The sequence below is a fragment of the Bactrocera neohumeralis genome, chromosome 2 (genome assembly GCF_024586455.1).
Source record: "Bactrocera neohumeralis isolate Rockhampton chromosome 2, APGP_CSIRO_Bneo_wtdbg2-racon-allhic-juicebox.fasta_v2, whole genome shotgun sequence".
Lineage (NCBI taxonomy): Eukaryota > Metazoa > Arthropoda > Insecta > Diptera > Tephritidae > Bactrocera > Bactrocera neohumeralis.
The window spans coordinates 79,698,194-79,713,083 of NC_065919.1; the positions used below are offsets into that span (position 1 = coordinate 79,698,194).

Sequence of the window (14,890 nt, forward strand, 5' to 3'; positions counted from 1 at the left end):
AGTTTAACGGTGTGACATCGCACGATCTTAGTGGCCAATCAACAGCCCTAAAATGTGAAATTATCTGCTCACCGAAGTGTTCTCTGAATAAATCCATTGATTTATGATTATTGAAGAAATATGAACCGATGATTCCACCGTCCCTCTGTACAAAATTTAGCTCGAAAACGTCGGTTCTTCTTGAAACTTTTCAAGAGCCCATAGAGCGAAGCGATGTAGCTTGGGAAGGTAGAGTGGCTTCAGTTCATGCACAAAGAGTCTTTGATTTTAAACTCTCGACGTAAAGTTTACCAAGTCGTTTCATACATCAGACCGACTTGCTGCGAACGGCATTGAATCGACTCTCCACGGCCTTCGAGTACACTCTCATCTGCGGCTATAGCAGCATTTTCTTCGCTGCGGTTGGCCTGGTCTATACTGCCAAAAAAAGCTGCTGAAAAAAGTACCTCTACTTGGATCACCCGTTATATTGAATTTACCTAATAGGCAACTGTCCATAGACCTCATAAGCAAAAATTGTTACATTAGCTGAGACCTCGAAAGAAACAAGCTTTGTGAGATCGTTCTTCAATACCAACATTTTAGCATATTCGCCATAAACACGGCTAATATTTTACAATTTTTTTTTTGTAATGACATAGTTAATTACAGTTATATAAATATCCTGACTTCATTCTATCCCTCGGGTCTTTCGTAGAGAATTTCTTATATAAAACTCTCATTTCCGCTGCCCTTTCAGAATGTGCCAAATTACATGAAACAATCTCACTACAACAACCGCTACTCCATGATGTTCCCACACAGCGGCATGGGACCTGGTCCTGGTGGTTATTATCAACAAACCGATGCCCAAGACTTCGCCAGCCTGCCGCCCATAGTAAATATGATGGGCGGTTCATCGGAAATGGAAAATAACTCGACAGATGTGCTCGATGGCAGTGGCAGCAATCCGAATATTAGTAGAGGGTATGTAAAATATGTTAAATGTAATCTTTTATGCACATTTAACAGACGTTATACCTTTTATACAAGATAGTTAACTTTTCTTCCATATTTTTCGTCTCCGTTAGTTTCCGTTTCAGCGATCCTTGCCTGCTGAATCCGTCCGACAACGACTCGAAAGTGAGTGGCCAAAATACGCCCGATCGTCGCAATCAGTTGCCGAGCGATTTGGAGAATAATAAATTCTTCGCTGCTCTAATGGAACAGATTAATCTATTGCACGAAACTAATACGAAGATTTGCCGAAATCTACACGAAACAAAAGGTGAGCAATTAAGTATTTTATGTATGACTACAAGCATACACGGGTTGTACTATATATTTGTATTATATATATATTTTTAGTTATTATTATGTAGCAACAACACACACGTTAAGTTTTAGCTTTACTCATTGTTAGTTTCTTAATTTTATAGTTATACATATGTATATGTAGAGTTAAATAATTTGTTTTTACATTTTTATTTGTGGCACAGTATTACCTTGTGAGCCGCTAATTATACTTAGTTAATCGCTCAGAACTAATTTAGTAGGTTTTCTCCTTCAATTTAATGAATGCTTTCATTAATGTCATTGTAGGCTTTCAACTTTTATTTGCTCAGCACTTCTAAATAAATGTATAAGTATTCCTATAAAATATGTATATATCATACACATGTTTACTGAATTCCGATAGTACAGTAGTTGAACAAGTTGAGTGAAATTAATTAGAAACGAAGCACTTTTTCTTGAAATACTAAGTAAGTCAAGTTGTACTTCGGCTAAAGAGTTATTACTCTTACATACTTATGTCATCATTATCAATTATAGTAGTGGGAAAAAGTATTGATTATTTTCATCATTTTTTCTACAGTGAAGCCTTCTTCTGGCTGATCGAATTGAAAAACTGGTAGGTCAATGATTGAAGTAGTATATACAGAACATGCAGAAAACATAGAGGGTGATCCATTTCGAGGTTACGATTTTTGATTTTGTGAAATCCCAAAGTGTTCTCTCAATAAATCCATTGATTAATGCGATATGTGGGAAGTGATGCTTTCTTGTTGAAACAAAGTGTCATCACATAACGGTCGCTATTGACGTAACGTTCTCACCGGGATAACTTTTGTAGAAATATGGACGGATTGATTCCAACGGACACCAAACCGTTGTTTTTTCTGGATGAAATGGTAGCTCTTGAATCTCTTCAGGTTTTCTTCGTTCCAAATGCAGCAAATTTTATTGTTTATATATCCATGGAGCCAGAAATGGCTTTCAATTTAAAATCTCAACGTAAAATGCGCTAAGTCGTTCCATGCGTCAGTCCGAGTTGCTGCGAACGGAACCGAATCAACTCTCCACGGTCTTCTTGTACACTCTCACCTACAGCTGCCATATTTTCTTCTGTGCTGTGGGTAGTCTGTACGGTCAGATATTATCCAACAATGGAATCTTGAGTTTAGAGATCGGTGATGGTGTTGCGAATAGTATGCTCGGTAGGCCCACAATATTGACCATAAATTGAGCGAAGCACCCGAAACACATTCATTACAGAACATGAATTTTCTTCCATCCAAAAAATTGGGCAGATACTGGAACAAGTAATAGATTAAAGGTGTCAAGTCTGGACAATATGGAGGGTTTGTTAGCCAAACCTATTCAAGCTTTCCGCGAGTCATCAAACTTTTATGAGGCCTCGCATTATCCTAACTGGAACGCTATACCTTATCTACAAAAGCTCAAAATAAAGCATTCCTTTGAAATCCCACCAAACAGAGAAAGTCATATTTTTTTGTGACTATCAGTCTTCGAAATGGTTTGAGCTGTTTCATGCTTTTTAGACCATGATCTCTTGCACTTTACATTCTTGGAAACAACACGCTTTTCGTCGCTTCAAAATTGGATCACTGCTTTGACGTTTGATAAGCAATTTACAGTCATTAATGCGACCAAGTTTTTCTGTAAAACCATGAGGAACCGATATGATAAACTTCGAAATTAATCCTGGACTTTTCATGTGCTTGTGGTTGGTCGCGCTAAACAAATTTAACCTTTGAGCAAACTCTCAAGTTTTATTCAATGATTTTCATAGGGTAATAACTTTATTTTCTCCACATCGGCTTCAAGAGTCCTTCCAGGATTCTAAAGATCGAAATTGTCGGAACGAAATTTTGAAAACGTATTCTGGCATTGACATTCAGTCAACATATCATCTCCGTACACAACACATAATTTTCGTTTCGTTTGAACTGTGTTTTTACCCTTTCAGATGTTCCATCTTCGAAAAAGCCCCAAACAAAAACTATTCCAAAAAATTCAAAAAAATTGTTATAAACAAGTCTTACTAGTTGGCTGCGAAAAGCTTCAATAAGATCAGATTACTTAGTAAACGAGCCAATTCCTAAAGTATTCTTGTGGTAAAAATACTTTGCCAAATAAAAATGCAAAGATTTGAATCTGAACAATCAGTTTATATGGCAACTATGTTCTATGGGGGTCCGATGTCGGCAAAATGCCAGATTGATAAAAACAAAACTGACGGGCTACTTCGCGTATATATAGACGGACAGATGGACTTGGTGGCAAACTTAATACGCCATGTTCAGGGCATAAAAAGCAGTCTAAGGCTATATTAAGTTGTTGCAGGTTCAGGCTAGGAGAACGATCTTACAAAGGTGGGCCTTAAAAAGGTGAAAAAAAGATGAAAGTGAGGTTGAAACTCATTGAAACGGCATGGTTTTTTTATTTCTGGAATATAACTATCCCTCAAAATTCGATTTTGGTTAGAAATAAGACAACATTTGTAATAATGGATAAGACCGAATGCATTTAGTAAACATTTAATTGAAATTACAGTTAATCTACCACAATAAAACTTAATTATTTTTAATAAACTGAAACAGATTTGCTTCAATTGAACTCTGGGCTCTTATCTCGTTTTGCAATTGTCTTTTCTGATCTTAGACTTACAATAAAGATTCTTTATCTCACATCAGCAAAGATAATTTACGAAAGCAAATTAATTACGACACAGTTATTTATTCACTTTTTATATTACTTTGTATATATAGTATATACTCATACAACTTATTAGGGTGGTTCAAAAAAAAAAAATTTTGCGCTTGATATTCTGAAAAATAGTAATTACGGCATAGTTATTTCTGACTTTTTCTACTACCTTGTATATGTATATGGTACATAAATACTCATACAACATACATATTAGGGTGGTTCAAAAAAAAATTTTTTTGCTGTCACCCTGAAAAATAGGTTCTTAGACACCTCTAAGAAAATCTTTTCAAGCATGAGCTCTTAGTTGTAACGAAAAGGTCTAGCACCGTAAAATTTTAGATATTTTTCTCATTATATTATCAGAAAAATTCATTTCTCGCTTCCAACTACTTGAAAATAACTCATTCATACTTGACGAGATTTTGGTAGCGGTGACTTAAAACCAATTTTTCATAGCACCAAACGATAATATTACTTATTTTGCCCACCCTAATATATACACATGTATATGTCTGTAGCATCCGCACTTTCACAGCTCATTAGCTTTGCTAAGCAGTATTTAACTATTCATAAGCGTGCAACTGCAAGTAAATATTTGTTTTGAGCTTAGTTATCAATTAAATACAAAGCTACACAGCGTTTACTCGCCGCTTTAAATTGCAAAAATAAAATTTTATTTTATGTACACTATCTCTATTTACGCCCCTTCCAACGTCAGCGTGACTCTAGTTGTATTTGTATTTGTAGTTGTAAATAAGTGTCATTTAGCATTGTAATTTAGTAGTCTGTTATGTATTTATTGTTGTAATTGTACTTTTAATTTATTTTCTGTTTTTGTATTTTAATTATTATTTGTTTCTATGTCTTCCCTTTTTGTTCTTTTCTTACTCTCTTCCTCTCTCTTATCGTATCGATCTTGGCAATAAAAAATCAAATAAAACTAAATCCAAAAAAAATTCCAAAAACAAACTCTTTAGTTGATATTGAAGCTTTAAAGCACGCACCCAATTGGGGTTTGAGACACCGTAGAGATAGCTTGAGTGGATTAAGTACGCACAGTCAGCCCATGGTATTTGGCGGTGGATTTGGTGGTATGCAAAGTCCAGCGCCAACTTATCATTCAGGTATGTTGTCCAATGTAATGTTTCTTTTTTTATTTGTATTCCAAATATCTTTTTTTAATTTTCAAAAATAAATTTTTGTTTTGGCTTTTCTATTTGAGTACGAGTATTTTGAAATTATGTTTCGTTTTTCTTGTAAAACTTGGTTTGGTTTTCGTACTACAACGCCAACAACACACCAGTATTTTGATTTCACGATTTTGTTGCATATTTTCTTAAATTCACATAATGCTGCATATTTCTAGGCGCATACACCCCAGGTATGATGACCGACGTGGTTCGTGAGGTGAAAGAGGCCGCTCGTGTGCGCGAAGATGCGCTATTAAATCGGTAAGTGAAAAATGAGTACGAGAGATATATTACGCTTTAAAATTCACTGAAAATAAGGTAGCTTAGCCGGCTTAGAAACATTATTTTTAAATATTTCCATAATTTATTTGAAATGGCTGAGTATTGTTACTCTTCTTATTCTTTACTGGCGTAGACACCACTTCCATAATTATAGCTGAGTTAACAACGTCGCGCTAGTCGTTTCTTTTTTTAAATACCAAGTGCAGTCAGATCTTTCTGTATTTGGTCTCCCTCTTCCTCTGCTTCTACCGACGGGTACTGAGTCGAAAACCTTCAAAGCTGTAGTTTTCTCTTCCATCCAGACAACATGACTTAGCCAGCGCAGTTGCCGTCTCTTGATTCGCTGAACTATGTCAATGTCGTCGTATACCGTACAGCTCATCGTTCCACCGACTGCGGTATTCGTCGTTACCAATGCGCAAAGGACCAGAAATCTTCTGCAAAACCTTTCTCTCGAACACTCCTAAGGCCGACTCATTAGATGATGTCATTGTCCATATTTCTACATCACATAGTAGGACGGGAATGATAAGTGACTTGTAGAATATGGTCTTTGTTCGTGGAGGGAGGGAATTTACTTTTCGATTGCCGACTCAGTCTAAAGTAACACCTGTTGGCAAGAGTGATTTTGCGTTGGATTGCAAGACTAATATATTAGTTTTGCTGCTGTTTCCTAGATAGACGAAATTATCTACGACTTCGAAGTTATGACTGTCAACACTGACGTGGGAGCCCAGTCGCGTGTGCGATATCTGTTTGTTTGATGACAGAAGATATTTCGTCTTGTCCTCATTCACGACTAGACCCATACGCTTTGCTTCTTTATCCACTCTGGAGAAAGCAGAACTATCAGCGCGGTTGCTGAGACCAATGATATCGAAGTCTTTGGCATACGCCAGCAGTTGTACACTCTTATTGAAGACCTTCTTTATTTAGCTCTGCAGCTCGAATTATTTTCTCCAGAAATAGATTGAAAAAGTCACATGATAGGAAAGTCGCCTTGTATGAACCTCATTTGATACCGAAAAGTTTGGAGAGGTCTTTCCCGATACTGACGGAGGTTTTGATATTGCTCGAAGTCGGTTTATAAAGCCGTATTAGTTTTGTGAGGTTACCAAATTCAGACATAGCGGCATAAAGCGGTGAAAATCTGGTAGATAGTACTACAGATAACCATATTTTGGGCTCCGCCGAAGTCGATCAGCTGCAACCCATTTGGGGATGTTTCCTCGTGGAGGCTGAATTTACCGACTATTGTGCCAAAGATACCTTCTTTGCCCACCCTGGCATAAAGGAAAGCAAGACATCAGTCATCTGCGCAGCGGCAGCTTCTCAATTAAGGGACCTGACATTCCAGGTGCATGCCTTTAAAAAGTTATCCTTAATGCGTTTGCCATGGTCGTCATCAAAAGATGGTTTCTCTTCCGAGACTGTTGGTAATTTTTCATTGGGAGCGTTTTTTTTTTACGTCACGGGTCCCAAACCCAGCGCACAACCCTGTGGAGATGTTTCGCCTTCTCACTTTAGCTCGTCTTCAAACGGATGTTCTTGGTCTAGGACCGTCGTGAGCTGCTTGAGCCGTATGTAAAAGAATCGTTTCTGGCCACTACCAATTGAATGGCAATTAGAGAACTTTCTCCACTTGCGTGAACTTCTACACATGATTCCATCCTGATTTTTAATTATACAAAATGTCAAAACACAATAACACCCATTCTTAATATTTCAGGGTAAAAGCGATGGTCGAAGAGCGTCAATGGTCGTTTAATGAGAGCAACTTGCGCATGATGCGCGACATTGAAGAGCTAAAGGTTAGTTAAAAATACATACTAACGCGCATATTTACTCTAATCTAACCATACTATATGTCATTTTATTCCATTCTTCTTTCAGTCTCAAGTCCATCATCTGCGCGCCGACCGCAAAGAGTCCAACAAACGCATTACACACCTCGAGGCGGAGAACAAGTACATGCGTCAAATGTTGACGAATCTCTTCAACCAGCGCAACGCACCCGACATCATCTACGAGAATGAAACACTGCGCACACAACGCAAATCCTTTCCAACAGCGCCGGCACGACGCTCACAATCGATGAATCTGCATTACGGCACCATACACCATCAACCGCCAACCGTTGCGCTCACCGTGGATGAGCAGGACGAGCGCTTGCATATCGTTGAGGCGGCCACGCAGCAGCGTGCCACCGCCGCGGACATGGTGACCGTAAGTGATAGACGCACCACTGAGTTGCGCAGTTCGTTCTCCAGCTCGGATGGTGGCGGTAGCGTGGGAGCGGGTAGTTGTGGTGGTGGTGTGGTTGGCACCGGTGCTGCTGTACGTAACAGCGGCAGCAGTGGTGCCAGTGGCGTAGGCATTTGTACAGTAACAGCCATGCCTAACGGTAACGCTGCAATGGCCAGCGGTCAACAGCTGATGTCGCCGCCCAATTTCGCGTTGATATCAACACCGGCCGAGGAGGAGGCGGTCAAAATGCGCAAAAAGAAGGGCCGAAAAGTGCCACAAATCGACGGCTCGAAGCGTAACGGTGAATATCACGAGGAAGTAAGTGGCGCTGCAGTGGCTGCGACACACGCTGATGAGGATGCTGGCAATGAGGCGGACGACGATAGCAAACTCTCGTCACAGGAGCTGCAGCAGGAGTTGCAGGATGCGGTGGCAGCGCGTAAGGAGGCCGATAATCGTGTCATTGCGTGGGTTTAATTGCTTGCATACACTTTAGTGAAATGTTGTGTGGCACAAAGATAGTTGTTTTCTTATTCTTATTTTGTTGATTTGGCTTAATGTCACTCTTAATTTTATATTTTACATTAATATGAAATGTATATACATATGTATATTTGTTGCGCGCTTGTTGCATGCAACATGCTGTAATTAAGCCAGTATTTGCCTACACTATTTTCATTGTATGCCTTTGGTTGACAAGAAAAAATTTAATTAAGTAATACAATATTAAAAAAAATTAAAATAAAATAATTGAAATTTCCAATACTTCAGAGTTATTGCATAATTGTAATTACTATAATTTATAACAACAAATAATCGAACATAAAGGAAATCAAGCTAAATTGGTTAAATTTTTTCTCTTGTCAATCCAATAAGTTTTCACAATAATTAATAATATTTGTAAGACAATCTCTAAGCAATATTTCGCTAGTTCTGGTTATACCTTTGTATATAAAACCGGCACTTTTGTGTATAATTTTCATTAATTTCGTAGTTGTATTACAGTTATTCTTATTTCATATTATTATTATCACCAATGAGTCAAACGTAATTGATATTTCAAGCAAATATTGATTTTATTAAAATATTTTTTGTTCTTTGTCCGAATCGGTTAGTCCATATATAGTTTACCCAGTTACCTAGTTATTTGTTGCAAGCAGTTTAGTATTTTCTTTAAAGAAAATATACATAATTTATCAATACAAAATGAGTTAAGTACGTCTTTGACGCTCCATTGGTCATATAAGCAACCTAATCTTACATTATAGCAATAATAATTTTTTTTTTTAATTTCTAATCTACATTTCGTCGGCTAAAATGCAAAACAACTTCATCAAAAAAATTCATTTTTTTTGTTGCTTACGATTCACTACATCATATAACATATATGTATGTAGCATAAAATTTTCTGCTGATATAACCACTGTATAACCAATATTTAAACATTTTATAACCAAAAGTCAATTTTTTTTCAATTTGAGTGGTTTCTATTATATAGTTTTTCGTTCGCCTTTAAACTTATGAAAAGCGATGTTACGTTATTTTGCATTTTAAATTACGATTTATACAAAATTATTATTTTTCTTTTTATTTGATTCAATACTTTCCGGTATTTTATTTCTTTCTACTGATCTTTAAAAGCTTTTATGGTCAAATGTTGGCTTAAAGCGTGATTCTTCTTTGGTATGTGTACAAAAGTCAATAGCTATGCCCTGCCCTCAAGTATGGTCCAAATTTTGATTTGAATGGAAATTGGTGATACCGTGACAACTTGTTGCAATTGATTCAGGTTTACTCAATTTTTGTTTCTTCAAAGGAACTTAATTCGATATCAAGAGAACTAAAGCTGCTTAATAGTATTTCTATATGAGATATATCACACATTTTCATTATAATTTCGGTCGACAAAGTTCTATTATTTTATATTATTGTATATATAAGTTTTTGTTTCAGAGACCGTACTTTGTTTTTGTATCATAATTATTAGAAATTTTTATGAAAATTGGCTTTCAAAAAAAAAATTCTTTAATAAGCTTGTTGAAAAGCGCCTGTTAATATTTTCGCAAGAATTTTTTTCTAAAAACTACAATTTTTTTCCTTTGTATGCGACATTGTTTGGTCTAAAAAGACGATTTGTATTAAATATTTTAAGATTTGGTGCATTGTTGTTGTTGTAGCGGCAGAAAACATTCTTAAATTTTAATTTTGAGGAATCGTGCCGAGTTGACAATTCTTTGGCCGGAAAAACGTCCAGGTCCTTTCCTGTTATTTAGACCCTACTGTCGTGGGAATGGATCGCCAAAGATCGGCGGATAAGCGATTTGTTATAGCAGAAAACATTCCTGAAATAAATTTGGGTAAGGGATTTGGATAAGCGATCGTCGAGGGTGCTGAAAAAAAGCTCTTTGACCGCTGCATTAATTCCGACCTCCACCTTGGATGAACCCAATAAAAATCTGTATTAAAAAGTATTTTCTGCACAAAAAAAAATTAAAAAAAAAATAACAAAATTGCATCGTTTTTAAAAGAAAGTTGAATTTTTTCGAAAATTCTCTTCATAATTTTCTTACCAAAATACGATTTTGAGTTAAAAACAAACTTGTTTCAAGAAAAACGCATTTAGGGATAAACTAACCGAGCTGATTGATCTGGTCGACCACATTATACATCGTTCTCACAACAGTCGGGTCAAGCTAACCGGAACGTCACCGGTTTTTTATCCAATAAGGACTGCTTAGGTGGCTGTTTTCTGTCCCTTCAACAACAGCAACTACTACATTTTACAAGCCTGTAATTAAAAAAAATATTAGAAATCTTCATTTAAAATTTTATTATGGACTTTTTCAGGGTAAATACCTACTTTCGAAATATGCAAAAAATACAATTTTATTTTTTTTCCACAATTCAATACTGGGGCCGTTATTATTTGTTTTTTTTTTCAACTAAACAAATTTTAAAGACACAAAGTGCGGTTATTAATCATATATAGTGTATTTTAGGAAAAATATAGAGACCATTTTTAACCTCAAAATATTTAAAATCAAGAATGATGACAAAATGTTGAATATAATATACACATACTATGTATATGTACTATGTATGTACATACATATGTACATATATGATCAAAAAACAAAACCACCAATCAAAGTTCAGCACCGGTTTGGTTGCACAAGAAAGCCAAATACTTAAAATTTAGCTCGGAGTATTTGTTGTCTTAAAAAATATTTTTTTAAATTTATTTAAATTATTATACAATATTATTTATTTTTATTTTTTCTAATATTTCTAATTTATGTATTTTTTTACTACTTTTTTATTTTTTTAATATTTTTTTATTTTTTGTAATATTTTTTTATTTTTTTTTAACTGATTTCCACGGTAAATTTTAATTTTTTAATTATTTTTATTAAATTCTACTTTGTTTTAATTAAAAAAAATTTAATTTGCTAAAAATGTATATGTATGTAAATCACTGGCTTTTATAGAACTTACGAAGATACCCATTATAAATATTATTTTTTGTAGCCGAAAAAATGTAATAAACTACAATTTCAAAATTAGTTATTATTTTAAATAGTAATTTGTATAAAATTTAATAAAAAAAATATGCACAGACACACATACATATGTATGTATATACATATGTTCTTAGTATAAATATTTATTTTGCATGTAAAAAATATTATGCCTTATGTAGTTAAATCAAAACTTAAATTAGTTCCAAATTTATTTTTCTTCTAATTATTTTTATAAATTAATTAAATTTTATTTAAAGTTAAGCTGCATGCTTTATATGAACAAAATAATTTTAAGCTGCAATTTATTGTCATTATTTTTTTTTTGTTTTTCTTTTTGTAATATTTCTTGTTTGTAATAAACTAACAATAAAAAACTAAAACACACACACATACACTTACAATGAAATGGTTAGCAGAACTAACAAGAACACAAAAGCATTCCACTGCATTTGCGGCATGCCACAAGGCCACAAAGTAACCCAAAAAACCGCACACATACTCGTTGTACATGCAAACCCATACAAACATACATTAATATACTCACATTTCCTCAGCTTGTTATGCACTTTCCTCCTTAAATATACAATCCAAGTATGTAGTAATAACATTTACATTTAAAAAGTAATTTAACCGACTTTTCCGTGTACGTTTCTAACCTCACTTGTATTTTTTCCGTATGCTCTTACTGACTCTCTCATTTTAGGCTTGAGCATATGGTAAAAACACTACGTCTAAATTCCAATACAGCCAACAATGCGACCAACAACAACAATGCATCCCATTATCCAAACGCAAGTGTTGCATATAAACTAACTAACGGTACAGGTAGTACTGGTAACGGTGTGGTTGTAAATCCCTACGTTGCTGGTTACACTTATAACATTAACCCTTGCACTACCAACAACTCAAGCAGCGCATTACCACCACCGGCAGCACACTCAACGGCAATGACATCAGCAACCTCGGCGGCGGCGGCGGCGGCGGTGATCATGCCACATCAAATGCAACACAAAGCGCATACGATCGCCACGGCGAGCAGCAGCATCGGTTGTGTCGGGCAATCGCCAACCAAATTGAGCGTTGCTGGACCCATAACGGATTTATAGTTCTAGCTGACGGCCACCAAGCGACGTGTACGCGTCACGCATTTCTGACTGCAGCAGCGGCGGCCACATGCCACATACCAATGCGCACGCCTGCATACACATCATTGCCACTGTGTGCGGCGGGTGGAGCGTGGGCGTAGAAGATGAATCCCTATTTTAGCCGAAAGCGTCGGTAAACGAAACTCGAATCTTGATATACGAAACACACTCGAATACAAACGAAGTGTTGATTGATATACGAAACACACTCGAATACAAACGAAGTGTTGATTGATATACGAAACACACTCGTATACAAACGAAGTGTTGCGACGACTTCACTCATGAACGTCCATAACGGCATAGTTTTTTTGCATAATTTTTGCGCATAAGTATACTCGTAATTGTTATTAACACTCGTTAACGCATTCGCATTTGCATTTTTTGTGTATGTGTTAGTGTGCAATTCGTCCATATGTATATGTGTAGTTTGTGCTTTATATATTTGACTTGCGTTTTGCATTTGGAAAATCGTCCATAATTATTATTACATAACTCCAGTTTGTATTTACCCAAGTAGTTTGTTACTAAAAATAATAAAAAATAATATTTTACAATAGACTCTAAGGTCAAGTAGTGTATGTATGCGTTTTTGAAAATCCCTAAAATTTTTTTTGAAAACATACGAACAAAAATTGAAATTCACTGCAAATGAAATGTTTTTGCTGATCATTTTGTGTAACTGTAAAAATTTATCTTTGTATTTGAAAGAAAAAATTATAAATATGCTTATATACAAATTCTGTTTAAATATTATAAATTTTTTCCCCAAAATCATTTCAAATTTCTGAAAAAAAAATCATAAAATTATTAACTAAAAAATTTTAAACTAAAACCATTACGTAATAAAGTACATACATGATATAAAAACAATTTGAAAAATATTAAATATGCGTATTTTAAACATATTATATTTAATAACATTATATACTATATACATGCATATATTTATATATACATATATATATATTTGTATAAGCTAGCGCGTATAATAGAAACTACAATATGCAAAATAAGATATTTTAAGTGCCATTACTATATAAACAATATAATAAATATTTTATTTTTGAGTTAAAAAACAATTTCTTAAATTGTGTTTTTGTCTAATTTTGCACGCTTCTTGCTTAAAAGTCGCTAAAATTGTCAGCTAACTGGGCCAAAAAGCAATAGAACTGGGTTTTTGTAATTTGATTTCGACTTCCTACAGGGTATGTGCGCAGCAATCTAAAAATGTTTTTACTACGCGCTCTCAGAGGGCGCTGCTGACATTTAGATCTGAATAGTACGCTGAAGATTAGTATTCGTTTATTCGTTAGATTGTTGACTTATAAACGCTTCTAGCCTTATAAAATCACTTTGACACCATAAATAGTTTACTTAAATTAATTTTTTTGTGATAGAATATTACAATAATGCAGTAAAACATAATTAAAAAGTTGCTGGTAACTGTTGACACGTCGAGTTCACATTTAGCAGAGACACGCACCGCTTGCGCCTTTTGCTATGCAACACGCGGTGACTTTGTAGGTAGGCATATGTATGTGTGCCTGGATATGTGGGAAATAAAATTTTCTTGCGTTGTCTGCTATGAGTTTTTGGTTGCCTAGTAGCTGGCGACGGCGAATGCGAGAAAATTGTGATTTCGATTTTTGCGATTTCGTGCGTTGCAACGAACGTGGTTCGAAGGTGCCTGAGAATGAGCGTGTGCTTGTCACGTACATATGTGATCAGTGTGATAAGTCTGAGAGGAACAATTTTATTAAAATCGAAATGCGTAAAATTAATCCATTTTTTATCATGAAATTTGATCCGATTTGTAAAATTTGTTCGGAGATTGTATCTGTGTCTTAAATCCCTGACAAATTTCTTAAAGACATCTCGTCAAATGAAAAAGTTTTGAAACACGCACTTCCGATCCTTTAATTTGTAGGATAGCTATACTTGTATCTGCGGTTCCGACAAATGAGCAACGTATTGGGAAGAAAAATATCGTGTAAAATTTGCCTATGGGCAAAAAATAATAAGACTTTTTAATTTATATTTCGCGCGGACATCCACTCGTCGAAATATTTTCTTTCTAGGATGGTATGACTGTCAGTGTCAAAATAATCATTAGTGTTTAGTATACTTTTATTTTTATGAAGAACTTTAAGTACACTGGGTGACCTTTACGATGAGTGAAGTTCTATTAAATTTTATTTGCGGAACCTTTCAAAATTTTAGAAAAGACCTCCGGTGTTAATTGTTTGTCGCGAGTTGGTGTTTTTCATTGGTACAAATTATTCAATGAATTCAAGAACGCGCTGACGACGGAGCATCTCCAAGACAGCTACCAACAACAACAAATGACCAATAACAAAGGAACGGAAACAATTGGAATTTGTGCTTGAGAATCGAAGATTAACAGTCAGAGGTCGTACTGGCATCGTTGGAATATCGAAAGGATGAGTAAAAACTATTTTGAAAGCTCATATGGGCCTAAGGATAGTGATGGAACGATTGGTTTCAAAAT

The 14,890-nt window shown here is 35.2% G+C and overlaps 1 protein-coding gene across 3 annotated transcripts in view; it reads left to right on the forward strand.

The window, feature by feature from the left end:
• LOC126765700 (uncharacterized) overlaps positions 1-13,460 on the forward strand; it is a 62,801-nt gene extending 49,341 nt beyond the window's left edge. The window contains exons 4-10 of one of the 3 annotated variants that reach the window (XM_050483450.1): positions 740-966; positions 1,071-1,267; positions 4,971-5,117; positions 5,360-5,444; positions 7,195-7,276; positions 7,359-8,151; positions 11,937-12,050. In XM_050483450.1, the coding sequence (XP_050339407.1) occupies positions 740-966; positions 1,071-1,267; positions 4,971-5,117; positions 5,360-5,444; positions 7,195-7,276; positions 7,359-8,151; positions 11,937-11,953 (1,548 nt within the window). In that variant the 3' untranslated portion in view covers positions 11,954-12,050. Of the gene's footprint in view, positions 1-739; positions 967-1,070; positions 1,268-4,970; positions 5,118-5,359; positions 5,445-7,194; positions 7,277-7,358; positions 8,180-11,936 lie in introns of all 3 variants that reach the window. The other 2 variants (XM_050483436.1, XM_050483442.1) reach the window with 2 other exon arrangements.
• The last annotated feature ends 1,430 nt before the right edge of the window (positions 13,461-14,890 follow it).